At 40.1% G+C, this 24,624-nt stretch overlaps 1 protein-coding gene across 3 annotated transcripts in view; it reads right to left on the bottom strand.

The window, feature by feature from the left end:
- The window catches only part of MAGI2 (membrane associated guanylate kinase, WW and PDZ domain containing 2), a gene marked incomplete at its 3' end in the record, with an annotated part of 1,335,869 nt that extends 1,317,760 nt beyond the window's left edge, over positions 1–18,109 (bottom strand). For all 3 annotated transcript variants that reach the window (XM_082846749.1, XM_082846748.1, XM_082846750.1), the window contains exon 1: positions 17,745–18,109. In XM_082846749.1, coding sequence (XP_082702875.1) covers positions 17,745–18,045 — 301 coding nt within the window. In that variant the 5' untranslated portion in view covers positions 18,046–18,109. The remainder of the gene's footprint in view (positions 1–17,744) is intronic.
- Positions 18,110–24,624: the final 6,515 nt, after the last annotated feature.

The following is a 24,624-nucleotide window of genomic DNA, read 5'->3' on the forward strand; positions in this document are numbered from 1 at the left end:
TTTGAAAAAGAGATTCCACAAAAAAGATTCCTTGAAGGGAATCTTAATAGACAATGAAGTGTCATCTCACCTTCCTTCTCAGACTGTGCTGCACATAAGAAAGTGGTCACTCACGAGGATTACTCCCAGACTAGCTGCTTGTTAAATTCTTGAAACAGTCATAGTTGCCCCATGCTGCTACCCATAAGCAAACTCTGAAAGAGTTCCTGGATGAACTTGAAAGGTTTTCTCATAAGCCTGGGGATATTCATAAAGACAGGGATTTATGCCCACTTCTTGCCATAGAATCCTGAAGGTGGGAACTTGGGTGGAGCTGCCCAGGATATTGGAACATGAAGAGATGTGGCTGAATTTCCACAACATGATGAGTCAAGGATATATGAAGTTTTCGTCCTCCTTTGACCTGACCTCAGTGGAGACAGGTAGAGCGTGGATGGAGGTGGAGCAAATAAAGCAAAGAAACAGACCACACTTTTTCATTATTGGGTTCCAGAGTTCTTGATCAAGATTAAGCTCAAAAGAGAGGAGAACCTTTCGATTGGATGCAAGGTTAAAGTTTGTACAATATTTTGAACAGACTACATTTTTTAATACCTGAAAGTGAGACTATTCTGTTACATGAAAGCAAAAACAATTATAAGGTGGGGTGGTGAGGTCTTTAGTAAAGCAGGGGTGAGAGGAAAATTAATTTTTCTTGTTTGTACCCTTTGAGTCCAACCTGTTTAATACACTGGTCACATGAGAAAGTACATGTGGCTGGAATGTACTAAGTGGTCAATATAACCTAGCAGGTTTTGTTATTATTATTAAATATTTTTTATTAATTGCCCCTAAGTAAATTCAACAATGCTTATGTTGCAGGGCTATGTAACATGAACTTTCAAGTTCAACATGAATTACTTCAGGGAATGTCACATGAATACCTAAACTGAAAAATAAGAAAATTTACTGATTTACCTATCAACCAAATACATCAAAATATCAAGTGGAAAAAAGAAAAGGAGAAAATACTCTTAGTACAAAAATGTGTACTGTGGTTTTCTTGACTGAGCTCTTATTTCTGATTACTCAGACCATTTAAAGATGTTTTTAAAGGGATGGGACATGAACACCATTTTATTACTAATTTACTATGTACCACTTAATCTACCACCTCTACATTTTCCTTAGTTCTCAAATAGAGCAATTTTCTCTCCTAGAACAGCCTGAAACAATTCTCCTCCTAGATGAAAATCTCCCTGCTGGAGCAAAAGAGCCAATTTAAATGTCCCAACAAAGAAGATCTCTTCGTCTAACTAACCTTCTAAGCTACCTTCTAATACTGGAGGTCTGTGGCAGTGTCATTCCGCCTCAATTATTAGTAGCTAAACTCTCTCAGATGTTGATGGGTAATCAACTGAGCAACCTGGCTTTTTACAGGGCTCATACTATTTTGAATCAAGTAAGCATACGTTTTATATGTTACATATGTTAAACTATTTAACACATAACTTTTAAATTAAACAGAAACAGATTCCTTTCACAAGTTTCAGTGTAAGGATGGAAATGATACACTAGGAAAATTTTGTGATTTGGATTAATGATGGACAAGAATGCATTTCAGAACAAAATAGGGCATATTTGCAGGAAAAAATAACAATTTTAGCAAAATTAGTCTCATAATGGATGAGGTAGGTAGTGATCATGTTGCCAAAAATCTACCACAGCATAATATAAAGAGCTGTGAGTATATTTTAAAATAAATTATTTGAAATGTTTAAAAATATTTTTCAAGGATATAGCTATAAACTAAAATGATTATACTTACCAAAGTTTGTTAATTATGGGCAGAGGTTCTATATGTAGCTGATGGTTAATTTTATGTGTCAACTTCACTGAGCCACAGGGTGCCCAGATATTTGGTCCAACATTATCCTGGCTGTGTCTGTGAGGGCATTTTTGGATGAGATTAACATTTAAATCAGTAGACTGAGTAAAGTACACTGCCCTCCCTAATGTAGGTGGGCCTCATCCAATCAGTTGAAGACCTGAACAGAACAAAAGGGCTGACCCTCCTCCAGTAAGGGAGACTTCTTACTCCTACCTGACTGCCTTTGAACTGGGACATCAGTTTTTTCCTGCCTTTAAATTCAAACTGAAACATCAGCTCTTCTTGGGTCTCAGGTCTGCTGGTCTTCAGACTAAACTACACCATCAGCTTTCCTTAGTCTCTAGTTTGCCAACTTACTCTGCGTATATTGGGACTTGTCAGCTTCCATAAACACATGATCCAATTCCTTATAATAAACATCTTCCTCTTTCTTTCTTTCTCTCTCTCTCTCTCTCCCCTCATATATACATATATATGTCTCCTATTGGTTCTGTTTCTCTGGTGAACCCTGACAAATATAATGTTTCAAATAAATCACCTATTACAGGGAAAGAAGACCTTTATCATTCATCCATTCAAAATGTTACCTAAACATTCTACATATTTTCTGGCATCATTCCAAGTACTAGGGAAATAAACACAAATTAGATGTTGTCCTACTGGATGAATTCGAGGTCTAATGCAAGTGACATATTTGACAACTTTATCAGCCAACCATTGTTATAGCAAATAGAAATGAGTAAATATTTTGTTGTGATACTAAGAATCAGGAGGCTCTGGATCTAATTCTCACGTACCAATAGTGGATAAAATAAATGAACCTTGAGATCTTGAGATGTATATGCCATTCTTTTCATTTATAACCAAAATTATATACCACATACAGTTCAAAATACTTCATATTTCATTTCTGGGACCTTGAACTAGAGAAGATACCTGAAAGAAAGATAAAATTTTGAGTGCTCAAAAATATGCACAGTCCTACCACTGCCATGTGGAAACATTTGAATAATTTTATGTGACAGAGAAGGTAATTCATTACAAACATAGTTTCAATGAAGAATTCCTAGTAAAACTTAGAGAAGAGTTTGGATTTTCAAGGTTTACTCCAAATATAGCCTAGAATATTACATCAATGGTCAAATATCTTGGTCTCAAAATAGCAGCTCACAGAACCAGAAAATGAGGCAGTTTTACTTCTGTGATCTCTGAATGAAAACTAAAAACATACAGCAGATAAAGGCAGCACTGTTGAAGACAAAGTTCCCACTATTATTGTTTGTATATGACTTGCTAGAAACATTATCTTTAGTGCTTAACAGTGATACATTAACATTAAATATCCTTATATGATAAATGTATGCTATACGATATGTATTATAAAGAACCCAATTTAAAAAGTGGTTTGTACGTTATTACAGATTTATGTTCCCCCCTACCCCCGACACCCACCCTCTAAGTTAGAAGTACTAAGTAAAGAAGATTATATACGCAGGCCCGTTAAATACAGGTATCCCTCAAATTCCCATTCTTGGCCTCCTTTCACTCTCAATGCTCTTATAAAGGGACCAGAGCTCCCTGAAGGGCTACAGCTACCATCATAAAAAGAGCATAACTCAACTCTCTAATCTGCAGCTCCAGCAATTTTGTGAGCTCTAGATGTATGTGACCAACAACTGTTGAACATCAGAAACGTGCCATCTGCCAGGAACCTCAAACATATTATATTCCCAGGCACTCATTTTTTTCCACTCACTGTTTCAATTGAAGCAACATGAAATAAAAAAATCTGTTAAAAATGAAAAATAGGTCATTTTATAACTTTATTCTTTTAACTCACTATCTCCAACTCCAAGGCCTAGTCTAAATTGTTTTAAGTAAAACCAGTGATAAATATCTGGTGAATATAATAATATTACTTATTCACTAAGAGTCAAATATGCTGAAAATAGCATGCTGCTTCTTCCATCGTTGTCCAGGACGGCAATTTTCGATTTCTAGAACAGCCCAAAGCCACTTCTACTGTAGATTAAATTTTAACATCTGTAGTTAATGGCATCTTCATCTACTCTGAACATCCACCCCCAGGGCAGTTATCTTTGACTCCTGCCTCCTCTTCACCACTACTTCCCAATCACTTGGATATAAATCCTTATCCATCCTGCCTCTATAATATGTCTCCAGTTCATGTCCTTCCATTCCCACCGCTGATTCCAGAACTTAGGCCTTGCTCTCACTTTCTTCTCCTCTCAATACATACTTCACACCACATTTCCTCCCTGCCCCTATGCCTCAAAAACCAAAAACAAAAAACCCCAATCACTTTGATTATGCTTTTCCCTTGTTCAGATACCTTCAGTGGCTTTACTCACCTAGAGAATAATGTCCAAACTCTTTAGGTTTTCATTTAATACCTTCCCTGATATGATTCTAAGTTTCCTTTCTGGAAAAATCCTCAGTTGGTATCAAGATTACTTAGCTACCCCTTTCACTAGCCTCACTGATCTGTATTTAGTTCTCTCTCCAGGAGGGTCATTTTCACCCTCTCCCACCTTTGGTCATGCTCTCCTCTCTGCTTTCTACACCTCCCCACCTCCCACTCATGCATTAGAGACCATTTCAAAGATCCCTTATGCTGTGAAGCACCCCCACACACATACACACACCCTCAGTGATCTTCCATCTCTTAAGTAATAACATTTCCAACTAAGCTACAGTAAAGTTTTAGAAAACATTTCCATAGGCATTACCTTCTTGGATTCTAATAAACATTCTATAACATATGAGGCGACTGAGGCTCAAAGAAAGTTAATAGCCCCATAAGGACATGATAGCAATAAACTTGGGACTGGAATCCAATTAAGTCCTCTTACTCCAGGATCCACACTCCTTACATTATATTCCTCTGCTTCTTCTTCTCCCTCCTTTGTGCTCTAAAAGCAGTATGTTTATATCTGTACCATTCCACTAAAACTCAGTGTTTTAAGGTTAGCTTTGTATGTGATTGCTTCTCCTTCTACTCTGTAGTCTTGGAAGGTAGGGTCTGACCATTACTATTTTAATGCCAGGACCTAGCTTTAGCATGACACAAAACAGAAGTATAATAAATAATTATTTATTCAATAAATCAAAGGATCTTAATTTGCTACAATATTTTTATTGATGAAAAACATGTATTTATGTGACAAATACAGAAATTCAAGCTCAAGTCTCTTCCATCATAACACACACACACACACACACACACACACACACACACACACACACACACACACACACACACCTCTACCTCTTTTAACATGCATCTCCTAGATAGATAACTGTCCATTACCTTTCCTACTAAACAGACTTCTTGAAGGAGTGGGATGCACGTGCTATTTCCATTTTCTTACTTCCTATTCACTCTTCAAACCTGTGACATGAACTCTTCTGCACCACCCATTCCAATGAAATGACACCAAACAAACATTTTTGCCAAATGCAATGGAAATGTTACAGACATCATCTTTCTAACCATGGTGCTGACCACTCACTCAGTGTTAAGACTGTTCTGATAACAGTCTTAGTTTCCTTCCTGGGATCCCCTGACTTCTGAAACGTAGATGCCACAGTGTTTTCTTATTCTTTTTGTCTTTATTTTCTCTCATTGGATAATCTCATATTCACTAATTTACACATTCAGCCCCACTCACTCTTCTGAATTTTAGACATGGGATATTCAGATGTCTACCACTTGAATTCTTTCTGCACATCTCATATTAAACATATCTCAAATGGAATTACCTTCTCCCCAAATCTACATCTTGCCACCAGGCTCTATAATGATTGGCACCACCTAAAAGACACCAGAAAGTCAGCAAGACTCCTTTCTTTCTCTTTGTCCCCATACAATCACGTGTACTGACAATTTTACCATCCGCAGTTTTCTTGCCTCAGACCTCTCTTTCCCATTCCTACCCTCATTATTATAGTTCAAGACCTCAAAACCTCTCCTCTGGGTAAATCTATAGCCTCCTGAATGGTCTTCCTGCCTCTTTCTTCAAACTCCTTTAATTAGGTCTCTTCATTGCCTACATGTGTTCCATGAAATGTTGCCTACAGTTGCCCTCACTGGGAAAACAATGCACAAACATGACCTTCTTAATCCTGTTCTTAAAACCTTTCTAACACAGAGAGGCAAGCTAGCATACTGGTTAAGATAGTACCTAGGTTAAATCCTGGCTCATTTAATTATTATGTGGCTTTGGGCAAGTTTCTTTATCTCTCTGAGCTCATTTTCTTATCCACAATGGAGTTTATGATAGTACCTACCTTGTAGAGGTAAAATCAATTAACATTTACTTAAAGTATTTAGAACACTACCTGACATATAATAAGCACCGCACAAACATCTGTCATTAATGACGATGTTAATAATAATAAAGCAGTAATACTCAGTGGTTCGCCATTCAGTTCTATACGATAGCTTAGCCCAATCTAACCGCCCTAGCTCATTTATTACTACTGTCTATATTAAATTCCAGACTTTAGTACTTAGAAACTCTTCTTTATCACATTCCTAGAAACTCTCAATATCAATGCCTCCTTGCCTTTTTCTCTAGAAGGGTCCTCCTACCCTTCTCACCTGATTTCCTAGTGAAGTATTCTCTTCTCCATGAACTGTTGCTTGAAACCTCAGGAGAGACCAGGTACCCTTCTGCTAGGCATAGACCTTCTGAAATATTTATTCCATTCAAAATTCTTACTTATAGTAATTGTTAAACCAAATTGAATATTAACATACAGTATATATGGTAATTATAACATCAAACAATATATGTGTGTGAAATATATACATATACATTATATATATAGTATTGAGCCTATACTGTACTCCAGGCCTTAAGCTAAGCATCCTATAGGCATTATAATATTTATTCCTCATAACATCTTTGTAAAGTAGCTTTGTAATGATACTTGTTTTACAAAGGATGGAACTGATGTATAGAGATGTGAGATAACTTGTTCAATTCACAGCTAGCATGGGAGTAGAGCTGTGACTGGAATCCACATCTGTCTGTCTCCAGAGTTCCATGCTCTTAACTATATACCGCACTGTGAAATTCCTGGCACAGGATCAAGATTTACACACCTTACTACAATCACTATCTAGCACAGTGCTTAGAACATAAGCACAACATTAAAATATATACAGAGTCCATGTAACTACTTGAACTGTATTCCATATTGTAGAATACTAAGAACTCCTAACTCATATTTCTTCTCCAAAATGTTTTTTCTTAACTTTTATTCTGATTACATAAAGGATGCTATCCATTATGTAATGAAAGAACCTTCTCCTTAATGATTTTTAACTCAGATCACATAGACATACCACAGGATGGACTACTTGAGGATGCAGACGATGTCTTAATGAAGTCTTATTCATCTTTTTATCACCAGTCCCTAGTTCAATGCCAGATAGAGAATAGGTTACCAATAAATGTTCACTGAATAATAACTAGATGAATTCTAGCTCTGGAAGAATGGTGTTGGAACATTTTTGATGAGTCAGTTTATAATTATACACTCCTGGATCAATGGCATAGACATTTGTAAACACTCCATAATTCCAAAAATATTTCAAAATATTTCTGGCATGCATTGGTGGGTATATTTTTGTAGCTGGTTTGCTTTCTTGATTATGTTCTGTTTTGGATAATGTTAAAATAAATTTGTGTTCCCACATATTTTACTTCTGAATGCTCACAATTTTCTGGAATTTAAAATAGAGGTCCAACCATAGCAAAACTGAATGAGATAATAGAGACATACCTAGAATTTGACTGAGCTTATGTTGCAGGAAAATACATCTTGGTTTATTCTTCAAATAGATTTCTGTTTTTGAAGGATATTCACCAGTGCTCCCCAAAACAATAAAATAGGAATAAAATACTTATTTTTATACCATTTTACAGTTATATCAATCAAAAGATTTTGGCCTCAAAATAACAGAAAACCCAATCCAAATGGCTTAAAATATCTGTGTACTGTTAGCTCAATAGCAAGAAGTCCTAAGAGAGGACTAGTTTGGGCTCATTATTTTAGCAGACCATCAAGGAGCCAGTAACTTTATATCACTCAGTTCTGCCATTCTCCACCTTTGGCCACTCTCCTCGTGATCACAAGATGGCTACAGTTGCCCCAGGTATCACCTCCATGTACAGCAACTTCCATAGACTGAAAAATGAATAGATCTGTCCTAGATCTTATTTTAAGTACTAAGAAGTTTCTCAGAAAGTCCCCAAGGGGCTTCACTTTACTTTTCATTACTTAGAGCTGGGTTATAAGCCATTTCCTAAAACAATCATTGGCAAAGAGATGGAATTACCATGCTTGGTTTAGACTAGTCTAAGTCCATTCCCTTGGGATAAGGCTGACATAATATGAAACACATGGCATAGCATCACTTCAGCGTGTGGATACTTGAACAAAACTGGCGTTCTGTTCAGTAAGGAATGAAGGGAGGGGGGAAATAAAAAATGCATTCCAGGTAGACAACCAACAATGTCTCTAATAACTTTGTGACTTTCTAAAGTCTGTATGAAAGCATATTCAATGAAAGCAAAGTACCTCCTTATTCAATGCTAAAAGAGTCAATTTCCCCAAGGATAAAGGGTGTCATGATACTCTTCACATTAAGACAATGAAAAATTTCCAATTAATTTTAAAAGGGAGACTTGGGATGAGAATATAAAAGGATATTTTCTTGATTCACAGTAGTAAGTTAGCATACTGTTAGGGCTATCAAAGATATAAATTTTAGGGCTTCCCTGGTGGCGCAGTGGTTGAGAGTCCGCCTGCCGGGGACACGGGTTTGTGCGTCCGGGAGGATCCCACGTGACGCAGAGCGGCTAGGCCCGTGAGCCATGGCCGCTGGGCCTGCGCCTCCGGAGCCTGTGCTCCGCAACGGGAGGGGCTGTGGCGGTGAGAGGCCCGCGTACCGCAAAAAAAAAAAAGAAAATTAAAAAGCTATAAATTTTAAATAGTTCTTAGTAAAGTTTATGGTATATATGTACTTTATAAATTCATATATAGATACTCCAAAGCAAATTAATTGGACATAAGGAAAATGGCTTTAAATTAAAACATCAATGTAATTCGAATTATCATAATCTCCACTTCATAACAAAACCTCTTAGGACCCATGTTAATTAAGCTTAGTTTTTCTTGACATTTTCAAATTCTCAGTAAAGCAACACTAGTACCTGTATTTTAGCTAAACACTTATAAGTTAGGCATCATTTAACTTATTTTTAAATGATTACTTCTTCAGAATTGTAATATATCACATATTCAAAGCATGTTGGATCCAGTCCTCTTATTTTACTCTGAGACAACTAAACCAGTGCAATTTAAACTACTCTGTAAATATGTTATCAAGTTCATGAATAAGCATGCCCCTTATCTCTGCCCCTTCCTTTGTTACATTAACATTAGGACATTATCCTAGGCATTTGTAGCCCACCAGCCACTTGGTGATGTAAATAAAAGTTAACTAAAATCCAAACTATCAAATTCTTATTATCATTTCTTAACAACTAATATATAGGAAATACAGAAATCATCTGGGCACTTGATTTCACTGTCTTTAGGTCTCCCATTATCAAAACTAATAAAGGTTAAAAATACCACTCACAGTTGGAAATTTATGGGTACCTATGTAAGCTTTTCAGCTAGATTTGTCACACATGGAATAATTTTATGTAACTCTGACTAAAGTGAGACTGTATCCTCACATGCATAAATGCCTTTCTGGGACCATTGATTTAAAAACTGGCATTGAGGGACTTCCCTAGACATCCAGGGGTTGAGATTCCGTGCTTCCACTGCAGGAGGCGCAGGTTTCAATTCCTGGTCAGGGAACTAGGATCCCACATGCTACGCAGCGTGGCCAAAAAATAAATTAAAAAAAAACTAGCATTTAACCTTAGTGTTTCAAAAGTGTGTGTGTGTTCCATGTATACAAAGAAGCAGAACAGAACAAATTTGCTATTCACTAGAGTGACTCTGCCACACTGAACTAAAGAAAAGGAAAGAAAAGGTACTTCCAACCAAAGAGGAAAAGGAGATAATGTTAGAGATAATGTTTCAGAAGAAATACTAAGAAGGAAGGATTTAGTATTTTAACTGCAGATGGGTAAGAGCATCTTTGATAATATTCCTGCTTTTCCATAGAGGAATCACCTTCTGTCTAAAGCCCCAGTCCTAACAAAATGGCCATCCACTAAGTACCTGACTTGCCAGAAAGGCAAGATTACAGTTATTCATGTTCAGGGTGCTTTTGGAAATAAGCCACAATTTTGGGGAGATTTTTGTGACCCTTTAGGCCTAAATGCTTGTTTTTTGATTGAATAAACTTGACGTGTAACATTGTATAAGCTTAAGGTGTACAGCATGCTACTTTGATACACCTATATATTGTAGTATGTTGTAGTGATATTTATCACAGTAATAATTATAGTCAAATATTATTGTCTCTATTAATGCTTGTTATTTTTTGAAGAAACTTTGTCTGGTAAAGAGTTGCTTTAACATCGTTATAGCACAGACCGCAAAGAAAGGCAAACTGGGTTCAACTGTGGACTGATCATAATGCTTCACAGATGCAACATAGGACATTTCATATCTCTGAAACTTGCTCGTGCTTGCAATCCAGCTAATCAGATTTTGACAAGCTTAGGGTATGTTGCTAGATTAATCTGTGGGTTTCTACAGCACTTGTTATCCTTGAATTAATATATATTCCAGCTAAGTATGTACCTTCCTGTGCACAGTGATACAAAATACTAGGATAAGCACCATTGCTCACCTATAAAATGATAAATAAGTGTCAAAAACACATATAATTGGTTTTTGCATTTAACATTTTTACTGAGACATTCTCTATGATCTTTCAAGTGCAATGTAAAGTGCAAACAGCCCCTACGCTACCTGTAATCCATGGCAATATAAATAAGTCACTGTAACATTTGGGAAACTCATGTTTTAAGAAACTTCTTTAAACACAATGTAATATGAAAAATAGATAAATAAAATATACACTTTTTGTTAAACAAGTTTGCTTCTTCCTATTTCATTTCACAGTCACTTAATTAAACCCATGGCTATTTATAGAAAAATCTCTGATTTCATATGCACAAGTTTCACTAAAGGCAGTTAAAAGGTTCAAAAAATTAATCCACAAATTTTATCATTAGAAAAATCAATATCTTTTACTTCACACTATAAAGGTTTACTCTTTCTTCTGTCACATATTTGTTTGGGGCCATTATTGGATATATGATGACTGCCATAAAAGTGAAATTTTTTTTAAGTAAACCAAAATAACTGAAAATAACACAAAGCCGGACATGGATTCATGTAACAATTACAGGGAGAAATGTTTTCCAAGGTAAAACAAGCCATAAAATATGTTAAATATTGAAACAAATCTAATTATTCATTTAAAATATCCACTCATTAACCTACTGGATCCTTGAAAATAGATGCACTGGATGCATCTGAGTTAATATTCAATCAGTTGTCAAAAAAGGAAACTTTTTCTGTTACTTCTAGACTATCCAAAGCAGACAACACTGTATATTAAACTTTAAACAAATTTTTTTTAAGTTTGTAAACAATTAATCTCCAAATGGAGTCTTTTTTAATAGAGTAACATGTCAATGAAATGTAATAACAGAAGCAATTATTAACTTCCTATGACAATATGAGTATTTTACAACAGTTTTAAGCAAATGCATATCCCTATATAAGTCTATGTAAAATCAGTACTTATCAACCTATTACTAAATTATCTATACAAAATTAATTATAATTTACTTTTATTAAAGTAAATTTCACATCAGTCCTTTCTGTAAACAGAAGAGAGGGAGCTGGGACTAGAACAGAATAAATAATTAAAGAGTCACAATACTAAGCAAGTTGTAAGACCCTATCCCATGCTTCTTATCATGATAAATAGCCAGATTGTAGCTTAGAAAGATTTTTAAAAATTAATATTGGACTAATTGGGCGATTGGGATTGACATATATACACTGATGTGTACAAAACTAATGACTAGAAAGAACCTGCTGTATAAAAAAGTAAATAAAATAAAATTCAAAAATTAATATTGGGCACTGGACCTTCAAGGTAGATGTTCCTATTGAATTCTAAGAAGGGACTAAGTCAGCTGAAATGCTAAACTCACTGGGGGAGGCTGATAGTAAATCCTTCATCTTTAAAGTGTTAATATAGAGAATTACTTATATTGAGCTGCTGACGTGCTCACAGATGCAAAGTAAACTTTTTGCTGAATTTTGATGTATTTTCCTTTATTATACATGGTTGACTGTGAACACTTAGGAATTAATTCTGTTTCGTGATTGCCCTTCTTTATGAGGTCTTGATCTCTAGCTAAGAAATAAAAGTTCTGCCTTAAAACATGATAATAGTCGGGACTTCCCTGGTGGCACAGTGGTTAAGAATCCCCCTGCTAATGCAGGGGACATGGGTTCGAGCCCTGGTCCGGGAAGATCCCACGTGCTGCGGAGTAACTAAGCCCATGCGCCACAACTACTGAACCTGCGCTCTAGAGCCTGCAAGCCACAACTACTGATCCTGTGCGCCACAACTACTGAGGCCCATGGACCTAGAGCTCACGTTCTGCAACAAGAGAAGCCACCGCAAGGAAAAGCAGCTTACGGCAACTAGAGAAAGCCCACACGCAGCAATGAAGACCCAACGTAGCCAAAAATAAATAAATAAAATATGATTATAAAAAAAACCCCACTATACTACCATCTAATAGTCACATGCAAGAAGTATAAATAAATTCCTAAGGTTAAATTAGTGAATTTGAATAGGATTTCTGTGCTTGTCAAGCCTAGAGTAAATGATTCAATATATTCACCAACTGTTTAGGAGAAGAGATATGGGTACAAAGGGAATAAATAACTGGGGAAAAACTATGGCTAGAGTATAAAATAAATATAAAATAGATCTTTACACATAAAGATGGTATCAGTGAGAGTTATTTTTAAAACGTGAAAACATGTTCCATTCCACTTAATGGCATTACTCTTCACATTAATGCTTTTCAAAGAAGACTACTACTTGCAAATTACTCATAGTATTAATTAGTCAATCATTTTCTATTTTTCAGTTAGTCTTCAAATAAGTGTAAAATATCTTGAAAGTTAAAAACATTTTATGTCACTAGCTCAAAATGACCAGTATGCTTGGAATAACATTTAGTAACACTTACATAATGCTTATTATCTGCCAGACACTACATCATTTAAATATATCTTATTTAATATTCTCAAGATACTATTACTACCCCAGGCTAGACAACTTGTTTATATAGCCAATACTAAGTGGCATACTCAGGATTCAAACCCAGACAGGCTACTTGGGAGACTACATTTAATGGCTACACCATCACAACTCTTGAGGGAAATGATTCAGCCAGGAACTGCTATGCATTTGAAAGCCATTGTTTAAACTGCAAGCAGTCAGGGTTGTCAAATGTGAAAACCTTTTGCTCATTATGAATGTGAACGTGTGAATTTCAAGCAACTAAAAAGAAAAGTGAGCATAAGAAATATGGCAAAAGATTGCACCATATAAATGTTAAGAGCAGAAATGGTGGCACTTAAATACATTAGCTGTGATTTCACCCCAAGATTACTCTCATTCAAAACAAACACATACAAAAAGCAGTCATATTTAGCATTCAAGGTCATACTACCTAAATTACGTACATTTAAAAAATATACTGAAAAACTAAAGTAGCATCCCCCATAAATTATGCCCAAAGATAAGTGTCTCATTAACCTTGTTCCAAAACATTAAAGATACTTTATCCTAAAAAAATTAACTGATCAAATTGTTTAAACAATTCAATAAAATTCATGTACATAAATTTCTATGGAGGAAAATCAATCTTGGAGAAAATTTGACACAATTTGTTTTCAGCTTTTCAAATAAAGGAAGCATAGAGGTTTAACTCTATGATACTACCTTGAAGTCAGTCAAAAAGAAAGCATGACTCAATAAATTTGGATCTTCTTTCCTTTGAAGGCATCTTTGAAAGGAGCAATAGGAGGGAGAGCAATGTACATCTTCTCTAGAACTGAATTTCAAAGGCTTTACTTGGCCCTTCTCCTACATCGGAAGAATTATAAAACGTTTTGTCTTTTATGTTCCATCGTGAGATCCTAAACGGGAAAATAAGTTCAGGCTATGTAGGTCCCCATGTGGTTTTAGATGCAGTAGCTAGGAATGTAGGACACAATGGTCTATGTAACTGGCTGCTGTGAACTTTAGTGCAGATTTTAAAAGAAAAGGAAAAAAAAACCTTTAGCTCTTCAGCACAGATCTCAAAATCACTCAAGAAAGGTCCTTCAATTGCATCCACTGCATTAATGAGATCACAGAACAGAAGTGCTAATTTAGATTAACTAGTTTGGTGAGGAAAGTTTATTATTATAAACTAAAAAGCCATAGTTTATAAATAATAATAGGATGTGACAATAAAGGATATTTTTCATATGTGACTCATCACTGTGTGGATTAAATGCAGCTTAAATTAGAAAAGAAATCCCCTGAATTTAATTAAATGGCTTTCAAAAATGGCTTTGAAAACATTTATACAATGTAGAAAAACTACATCTATTTGTCTACTGTGTCTTAAAATTCTGGTAGTTCACCTTCTTTTAAAATTATGATAATTTAATCTTATAACAACTGTAATATAAAATTAGCCAAGCACATAAATAAAAAGTGATTAAACAATGTAATTTTATCTGGTGCACTTTTTAATCAATATTCTTATATTCAAACTTCTTTTCTTTGCAAAATCTGCCTCAGTTTACCTGATTATATATGTAGTTTCTGTATAATACCCAACGTTTGAATACTCGAAAATCAACTATCTCATTAATATTTTAAAAATACAACTGCTAAACAAGCCATGTTTAAGTTTTTCAGTTATGCTAGTTTACTGGCTCTCTAGAAATAAGACTACTGAGCCAAGGGTTTCTAAATATTTTTCCAGCAAGTGAAATCTATAGTGAAGCCCAAGACACACAGGCACGGTATCTACGGTTCTGAAATTTTCACTTTGCTTACAATGATAAAGTAAACCTATTATTATTTGACAAGGGAAAGAAAGATTTCAACAAGGGAATAGTATATGAGTCACCATACATAGAAGAATATAAAAGAGGATTATATTTTCCACAAAAGCTAAAAGAAGCAATTATTTTTGCTCCTTGGTTAGTGATTCAGGAGGTTAATCAGATTCCTCTGGGGTTCTGTGAACATCATTATGAACATCAATCATCAATGGCTCAGTGAAGCGCAGAACTGAAGGTTAACACAGAATGAAAGGAAAATTTCCCTAAATGTATCACATTATATGTGTATATGCCATGAGTTCTAAAAACAGTAATCTTCCAAATAAAATCTAACACAGAAGTTGAGTATCAGAGACTACCTTGGATCAAATCATGGAAGGATTTAAATGAGATCTAGTCCAGGTACCCATCTTACATAAGAATCCATGGCATGTGGTCATTGGCCTCTTCATAAACACTCACAATGATGGAGGCTCATGAGTTCACAATATAGTCCACAGATTTTTTTTAAAGCTCTATTAGAATCTTCTTAATAAAAGTAAAGATGCTTCATCCTTTAAAAATTTTCATAGATTCATCTTAGTTCGACCCTATAGAGTATCACAGGACAGTCAGAATTCCTTTTCTTCCTTGATAGCTTTTCAAGATTTAATGACAGCTTTCATGCTTTCACTTTTCCAAGTCTTTCCACTGGATTTTATAGAATAGATTGACAATACCCAACAATCTCCCTTTCTTTCTTTTCTTGTCTTGCTGCTAGAGTTACAGTTTGGGAAGGTCCATCTCAAAATGCAGTGCTCAGAATGAGTACATTAAAATGTGGTAATAATTATAAACTATAATAGGACAATCACCTCTCTCATTAGGATATTATCATTAGTCCAACTTAACAATGCCTTAAGGTTTGCAGCCACTTTCCACTACAAATACCAACCCTGTTGCCAGCAAAACCATGGTCATCAATTGTAAAGTAGATTTTTGGACTCAAAACCAAAACCTTACATTTATATCTATTGCTGCAAGATAGTACCATGACATCAAATATGTTAACATGAACGCCTATATTTGAGCCTCTGGTATGTCATCTTGAAAAATAGTAAGATACGCTATTTGCCTTCCTACCAAACCCATATTCTTCAGTTTCATTCAGTATGGAGCTATGTTGACCTACAAGTCAATGTTCACATTAGCCTATCTCAAGTCATCAGCTACTAATACTCAAGAATCCCCAATGAAAACTCTTTTTGTATGGCAATTTACAGTTAAGAAATTTTGCCTGAGATTTCATTTTTCACTGGCTTACTTTTAAAACTGGTTTATAGAGAAGAATAGCTCCCTAAGAGTGTTTCATATCCCCCGAAGAGTGTTTCTTGACAGTTGATCATGCAGTAAGATTAAGTGGTCGCTCAAAATGCAGGCAATGAGAGCTCAATTCCATCTATGAGGCGGGACAAACAATGTATCACCAACAAGAAACCTTTAGATTGATGTGAATGTGCACATATACATACACGCCACACACGAGATGCGAATGTGAGCTACAAAATGTATGAAATCCCACGTGGAAAACAAAGATACACTACTTAATTCGAGCTAAAGTTGTCCTCTTTCCAAGAAACTTTTATCTCCCTCTTCCCTCCTACGGACCATAATTTTCTTTCAGGCAAAGACAGAGAGTTCTGCAACAGCCCATCACAGCCTTCAGCTGAGCCTCATCTAAACCAGGTTGGAGCTGACCGAGCCTGAGTTGTAACCAGCTGGCTTTTCCATCCAACTCCTCCTCAGAAACACGCCCCCCTCCCCCCTCTGCCCAAATCCGAAGCCAGAGGGGAGTCCAACCACAGAGAACTTCCACTCAACCCAATGTTCATAGTAAAGAACATTCCGGTAACCACGTCTCTCCTCCTGACCCCCAACGCTAGAACCCGCTGCTAGTGCCGCGCCTTCCTCGCGAACCGCCTCCCGCGGGCCAGCTCGGGGTGAGCGCCCGGGTTAGTCAGTGCGCACGTGACGCGCGGTGCCCACATGACACGATCGTGGGCGGGGGAGGGGGACAGGGGAGTGAGGCAGGGAAAAAGTTAAGGAAGACCCGTCCAAGCGCCCGAAGCAATCTGCCCCGTCCCTTCTTTGTCAACTAGTGGCTCAGGGATTCCCCCAAGGCGTCTTCAGTCCAGCTCCCGAGACGGAGGGCGCAGCTCTCTGCTCGTCCCGCCACCCCCTACTCCTCCCCGCCCTGCTGGTGATGCCGCTGCACCCTCAAGTTGCTCCTTCCTCCCCTTTCTCCCTTCTCCCCTTTCTCCCTCCCTCCTTTTCTTCCATCCTTCCTCCCTTCCTTCCTTCCTTCCTTCCCTCCTTCCTTCCTTCCCTAAAAGCTCTTCATCCACTGCGGGCCGTGCCGCTGACGCACATTGAATTGCCCCGGGAGCTCGCCTGCACCTCCGAGGTCACACAAGGCCGAACACCTACCAAAGGGGAGGGGATAACTGCGCAAATAAAGTTGCACGCCCCACCGCAATCCGCCCCTCCCTTCCACCGAGCCCCCCATTCGGAACCCCGGCAAAGCCCACTTGCTCTGCCGGTTCTCTCTCGACATCACCCCACCGTCGCGCAACACACACCCCCTTCCACACGCGAGCCCACCCTTCCATTATGCCCCGCGCTTGGAGCGGTCCAGCCTCCTGGCAAGAACCGAGCAAGCCGCTGCGCTCACCTTGCTTGACACACTTGAGCCGGAGGGGATCCTTGCAGTGTTTGATCACGGCAAGCACGTCCCTGATGGTGAGCCCCGCCACGGGGGTCTCGTTTACTTCCAGCAGCAGTTCCTCAGACACCAACTTGCTGCCGCTCTCATAGGCCACCTTGCCGGGCTTCACCTCCCCCAGGTAGGGGAACTGTCCATTCTCGGCGCCCCCCTTCAGTTCGAAGCCCAGCTGGCCCTCCGGGTTCCTGCCAATGACACTCTCATGGACTTTGCTAGTCCAGTGGCTTTTCTTTTTCAAGCTTTTGGACATGGCAGTGGGGTGAGCCGCCTCAGCTCCTGAGGGATTCCTTTGGGGTAGGGGAGTTGGTGCTGAGAGAATGAGGATGAAGGAGCCAGGGGGCCAGGAGGTGAGAAGAGCAGACTGCCTTCCTCCCGCCTCTGTTCGGTGCTTTCCCTCTTCTTTGGATGGAGTGTGGACGAGGAAGGGGGAGGATGACAGGGACGGCTGGGCAGAGGTAGGAGAGCTTGGGTGAGGTTGTGCTGTCCCTTGAATGACACTCAAGGCTGTGGCCCCGCAGCAGAAGAGAGCTGTGGTGGTGGCGGCAGCGGCGGCGGCGGCGGCGGCAGCCAGAGCGAGCAGTAGCCGAGCTGGGGAGCGGGTGGGGTGGGGGTGGGGAAGGAGGGTAAGGATGCCGGGGGCCACTCCTGCGTGGTGCGAGTGGGAGCGCGCGCGCGCTCCTGAGCGTGTGTTGTTAGCTGATATCCATGGTAGCTGCAGTGGTAGCGGCAGGGTCCGCGCGCGCCCGCGCGTGTCTGTGTCTGTGTGCGCGCGTACTAGTTGTACTGTACTGGCAACAGGGGAGGAGGCAGAGGGCAGAGGAGGAGGGAGCGGGCTGGAGGGGGAGGAGGGGCACGCGCGCGCCGGGTGGGGAGCCGCTTCGCCGCTGTCTCCGCTCCCTCCCTCCGCCGCTTGACCCGGTAGTGAAGGCTGAGAGAGAGGCAGGCTGGGTCCGCCTGGCAGTCTACGGGAGGAGGCGGGAGCGGGAAACGAGGGGAGCCGAGGCCCGGCGTGGGGAGGCCGGCAGGAAGGGCTGCGAGCCCAGCGCGGACCTTTCTTCAGCCTCCCGGCGGCCGAGCGCTGCGCTAGGCTGCCGCGCTGTGAGCACGCCCTGACTTCCTCAGACCTGGGCGGGCCGGAGCAGAATTAGCGGCACCTGGACTTCGGCTCGCCCACTGCCGGGCGCTGCGGCTCGAGCGCCGCGAGCCTCGGGGCGCGGAATCCTGGCGTGAGAAAGCCGAGCTCTGGGACCTGCCCGGCGTGCGCTCGCCGGAGAAGGCCTGGGCGCTACGAGCCGGGTGGAGGCGTCGGAGTTCACTGATTAGACAGGCTTTGTCTTCTCACGTTTCAGTCAGACACGTCGCAGAGTTCTCAGAATTCCCCTCAGAGGAGCGTAAAGTTAGAAAACTGGAGACTGTTTTTTCTGGCAGCCAGGGACGGGGAAGCAGCGCCCCGGCCTCGGGTGCAGACGGGAACTTAGCGGAGGCTTGAAGTGTAGGGGCTTCACTTTTCCAAGTTAGAAGAAGCGGGAAGAAAGGGACTGCGGGATGGGGGTGGGGACAGCTGCGGTAAGCAGCCTCCTCAGAGAACTGGGCAGTTTCACGCGGGATCTGCGGCGAGACCGCTGGGCACGCCCTCGCCGCGGGCGCCCTCAGAGCCGCGGGGCTGAGACGCGGGAGAAACCCTAAGTTGACCCGAGCAGACAGCCTCCTGCTACCTTGAAGGAGACGTCTCCAAGGGTTGACAGAGCGGCAGAACAGGGGCTGGAACTCAGCTCGCTGGCCCGCCACCAGGCTCCTTTCCCTTCACCAAGTTTGCAGCCGGGAGGAGAGGTGAGAACCGGGGCGCCAGGATGCAGGAGGGCCGCTGGGTTTCACTCAAAGGCTAGTTTCGTGTGAGATGTTAGGGGTGACTTTTTAAATTCCTGTAACTGGTAGGTGAATTTAATTTGCTGTAGTTTCAAAATGATAATTAAAAAAAAAAGGTGCACACCCACTCATCTCTTTAAAGCAAAGCATGAAAAGCACTGAGTTGTTAGGAGTCTTGCTGTCTGAGATGAAGACAGTGTGGGAGGCAAGCGGAACAGTTAAAAATGCTTAGTCGACCCAAACAGAAGGACCCAGTTTGAATTCAGGCTCTGCTGCTTAGCAAGAGTATGATCGTGAATGAAGTGTCGACCTTTCTGAGCCTCAGTTTCCTTATTTGTTAAATAGGATTAAAAGTACTAATCTGACAGGACTACGGTAAGGATGAGATCAGGCAGAACGTGCAAAATGCTTGCCTGACATAGATGGGTAGGCACTGAAAATGATAATTTCCTCTTTTTTCCCCTTCTCGTATAACTCACTGTTTGGGGAAGTGGGGGATCAAAGCTAGTCACAACGGAAGAGATCTTAAAGAAAGATGATTTAACCGTGTCTTTTTTCACTTGAGAAAATGGGTCCCCAATGAATTGGCTTTGATTGGTGAGGATTATTCAGTGAGCCAGGAGCAATGCCAGGATCTGCAGCCAGAGGTGCGGGCAGTGCCCAGGTATGGGCAGGACTTTTTGTACCGTAGCCCAGTGTCACCCAATGAAGTTGGGTTTTAGCATTATGAGATACAGTCTTAAGTGGAAATTGGTAATTAGAACCAAATACAGTGTGTATTTTTAAATGCCATTTACAAACTAACACGTACGGGTAATACTAATATTTATGAAGTTCTTTTTTATCATTTATCTTTTTTAACATTTATCACATGTTGTTCTATAGGCTTTACATATATTAATTTATTTCTCCTGACATCTTTGTAAAGTATGCAATATTATCATCCCCTTTTACAGATAAGGAAACTGAGGCATACAGAGGTTAATTTTTGCAAGACTGCAGTTTTAGTCAGTGGTGAAGCTCATATTCAGACCCAAGTGTTTGGCTCAAGACGTGGTCTCAGTCACTGTGTTGTACACTCTTCCCATGCAATTACCACATATCCTACCAGCAGTCAGTACATAGTGTCCCCAGAGGCTGGGTCTGCGTTTTATCATAGAGGTACTTAGGGAAAAAGAAAACAAATGGGGCAGGAATTTGACATAAAAGCATTTTACCCTTAAGAACCCAGGAGAGTCACTGAGGTGTGTGCTTGCTAATTTAGTGTTTGGAAGCTTCTAATTCATCTTTTTTTGCCCTGAATTGTGATAATTAGAGCTGGAACCTGTAAACATTTCTTTGTTTTCAGTTGGCTCAATGTTAGCACTTGTCAATAGAAGGTGCTGGAGGGACACTGCATATAAAAGGGGCTCCTCTTCTTGTTTCCAGTGCTTTTCTTCTTGCTCCTATGGTGTGGTGGTCAGTGGTATCCAAGAAACCAGTATTTCACACCCTCCAGGAAGTTTGGCCAGTTCCCCAGTGTGTGACTTCCTAGTAAGCCTCGCCAGCAACCCAGTGGGTGACTTCCTAGCAAGTTTCACTGGCCCCCTAGCTGGTGGTTTTTCTCACCAGCCCAGTCTGTGACGCCTCAACCAATTTCTTGACTGTCAAATGGGCCACAACCTCATTATCTCCAATGAGGACTGTCTCTCAGGCTTTGTAGGGTAGAGAGCAGGGATGGGGGTAGTTCATCTAAGTTATCCCTCCTTGAGTACTCTCCCACAGCCCTGGAGGTAGTGTCTGCTCCCTTAATCCACTCTTCCTGCATTCTTTAGTGATATCTTCTCTCTTAAAAGAAGAATTGCTAGTTAATAATTCTTTATATTAAATTTTCCCTGTTCTAATTTTGGTGTGATTTCTGTCTCCTGACTGGATCTTGACTCATACAAGGTGAAGAATCATGTAGAACCCTGAGGAAAGTGCTTTCTTGGGTGTCAGAAGTTGGGATCTTGCCTTTAGCTGTGCAACCTTAACTAGATCACTTATCCTGTCAGAGCTTGTTCCCTCATTTGTAAAACGGGAGTGAAAATATATATGACAGGGTTGTGTGAGCATCATGTAAAATTGAATGCTCTTTAAATGCACTTAAACGTGAATGCACTTTAAAGTTGTAACATGCTATCAAAATTGAAGGTTTTAATTATCAGAATAGGACCAGAATAGCAAAGAAGGAGATACTTTAAGAAAAAAATTACATGTATTCTGGGGACTCATTAGATTGTTTCTTGGCAGTGGGAGGGGCGGCATTTCCTGTAAGGTTTATTGTCATCAGATAAATACATTGTTTGTTCGTTGGTTGGTTTACTTTGCCTAGCTTTTCAGAGATGAAAGCAAATAGTTGTGAATCTTAAGTTTTTCAAGTTTCCAGCTCTCTGAAAAATATGACTGAAATTATGACCATTTTGAAATGCTAGATTCAGACTAATTTGGTTACTTTCTATTCTGGTAACCTTCACATTTGCTTTATTTCTCCTTTGTCTCTTTTATCCTTTCTGGGATGGATGCCTATGTCACGAAAGAATTATTTCATTGCTGAGCACTCTATGTGCAGAACATGGCACTAGATATTGTGTGCTATTCCAAAAGAAAAATAGTTCAGGAATCTTAAAAGCTAAAGAAAGAAAAACATAAGTACATTCAATCCTTAGGAGTTCTATGAGGTAGATGCTTGTGGCAGACCCAGTTAAGTTCCATCCTGATCCCTTAGGATCCCTTTGATTGGATCCGCCTTACCCCTAGCTTCTGTGTTCTTTTACTTCTCAGAGCCAGCCCCTGAGACTCTCTTTGGAAGACTGCCCAAGGGCTACTAGACTCATTTTGCCTTCAGGCACAGAGAGCCAGAGGGGACCCACTTAGGAGTTCACTTCCCTCCTAGTACACCCTTTGCCAAGGACTGCCCTACACAGTATAAAAGCCTGTAGTAATAAGAAAATCTGAAGTGTAATTTACACCCCAAGGCTCCCCTGCAGGATCATGCTGATGCTAGAATTTTGCCTGAAATCACTTCCTTCCCTATCTTGCTTACTCTGTTATTTTTGTGTTTTTCCTGGAAGTGTTTTGTTAATAAAACAAGTACACACAGTCCTCACCTCAGAATGTGTTTCCGGGGATCCTGACCTAAGACATTGCTATTCCTTTTTACAGATGAGGAAACTGAGGCTCAAGTATTATAAATTACCTAAAGCCACACTACCTGTAAGGGGTGAATTTGTGACTTGATCCATGTCCATGTGACTCTAAAGCTCCGACTTCTAATGCTGTATTACATTTAAAGTCCCTCATACTGAGTATTTTTAAATTTACTCTCTGAACAGAAGTGGACACAAAGCTCAGCAGTTGGTTGATCAACAGACATAAAAATTATATCCATATATTAAGAGATCTTTAAGTGTTTCAGGAGGAAGGATAAAGAACCACGAACAGTAAGACCGAAGTGCGGTGTTCCTCATCTAGGAAAACCTTTTCGAAGGTGAGAGCTGCCTGACCAGAGAGAGCTCTGATGAAGATACGACTCACATTTTAGAAGAGACTGTAAATGTTCAATGTGGTTTTCAGTCACAGGCTTTCTTCATGCCAAGGCTGAGTCGGGTATTTGTGTTTTTCCTGTTGATTCCATAACAAATTTCCACATTGGTGGTTCAAAACAACACAGATTTATTATCTATAGTTGTGGAGGCCAGAAGTCCAGAATGGTTCTCACGGGGCTAAAATTAAGAAGTTGGAGGAGCTGTGTGTATTCTGGATCTCTAGAAAATCCTACTCCTTGCCTTTTCCCACTCCTACAGGGTGCCTGACCTCCTTGGTATATGGCCCCCTTCCTCCATCTTCAGTGCCAGCAACAGCCAGTTAAGGCCTACTCACATCCCGTCACCATGACACTGACGCCCCTGCTTACCTCTTCTACTTTTCAGGACTCTTGTGATTACTTCAGGCACCCAGGTAACCCAGGATAATCTCCCTAGTTTAAAGTCAGCTGATTAGCAACCTTAGTTCTATCTGTAAACCTAATTTCCCTTTGCCGTGTAACATAATGTATTCACAGGTTCTAGGGATTGGGACCTAGATATCTTTTAAGGGGCCATCATTCTGTCTGCTGCAGTATTATAGGATACCACATATTCATATCCTCACTGTTTCTAACTTAGTTCAGGTTATCAACATAACTACCCCCATATTATTGTGGTTATTTTCCCTCTCCCTGCCTTTACCTCAAAACCTCTGTTTGGATTAGCTGAAAGAATTTTCTGAAACCTCTCCTTTCTTGTCCGCTTAAAATCCGCTAATGCTGCCCATTACATACGCAATAAAGTACAAACTCCTTATTTTGGTTTGATCCTCCTCTGCCCCTTCCAAACTCTCCAACCACATCTCGCTATATACCCCCTGGAATTAGAACCCAGGGCGCCCAGCCAATGTGTATTCTCCAAAACAAACGCAGACTAAAGGAAGCCCCTTTATAGCATCTGTTCTAGGTCCCTTGGAATATCATTAAAGACAGAAATTTAAAAATTGAATTTCAGTAATATTTTGATCAGGGTAGTGAGGTACAGTGCCTTGTGCCAAAACCCCACCATATTTGGGACCTGAGACAGCTGACTCGTGTGTCCTACCAAAGGGTCAGGCCTGGGTCTCCCCTTCCCCTTACAACCTTTTGTTTCATCCATCCTGAATTTCTTAGTTTCCTTGACTCCTGAGGCTATTTCTTGGTTCTTTGCCTGAAATACAGCCATCGCTCTCTGTGGGGCTTGTACCTGCTTACCCTCTAAGACATACCTCTAAGGCCCTTTTCTCTCAGGAGCCTTTTCTAACTTTTTTTTTTTCCTACCAACATAACACAAACTCTTCTTTGTGTCTCCATGTACCCTTTGTGGAAACATGGCTTCTAATACACTTCCTTATTTTCAAGTCTGTCCTCCACAACAAG

The sequence above is a fragment of the Leucopleurus acutus genome (genome assembly GCF_964270905.1).
Source record: "Leucopleurus acutus genome assembly, chromosome: 9".
NCBI lineage: Eukaryota > Metazoa > Chordata > Mammalia > Artiodactyla > Delphinidae > Leucopleurus > Leucopleurus acutus.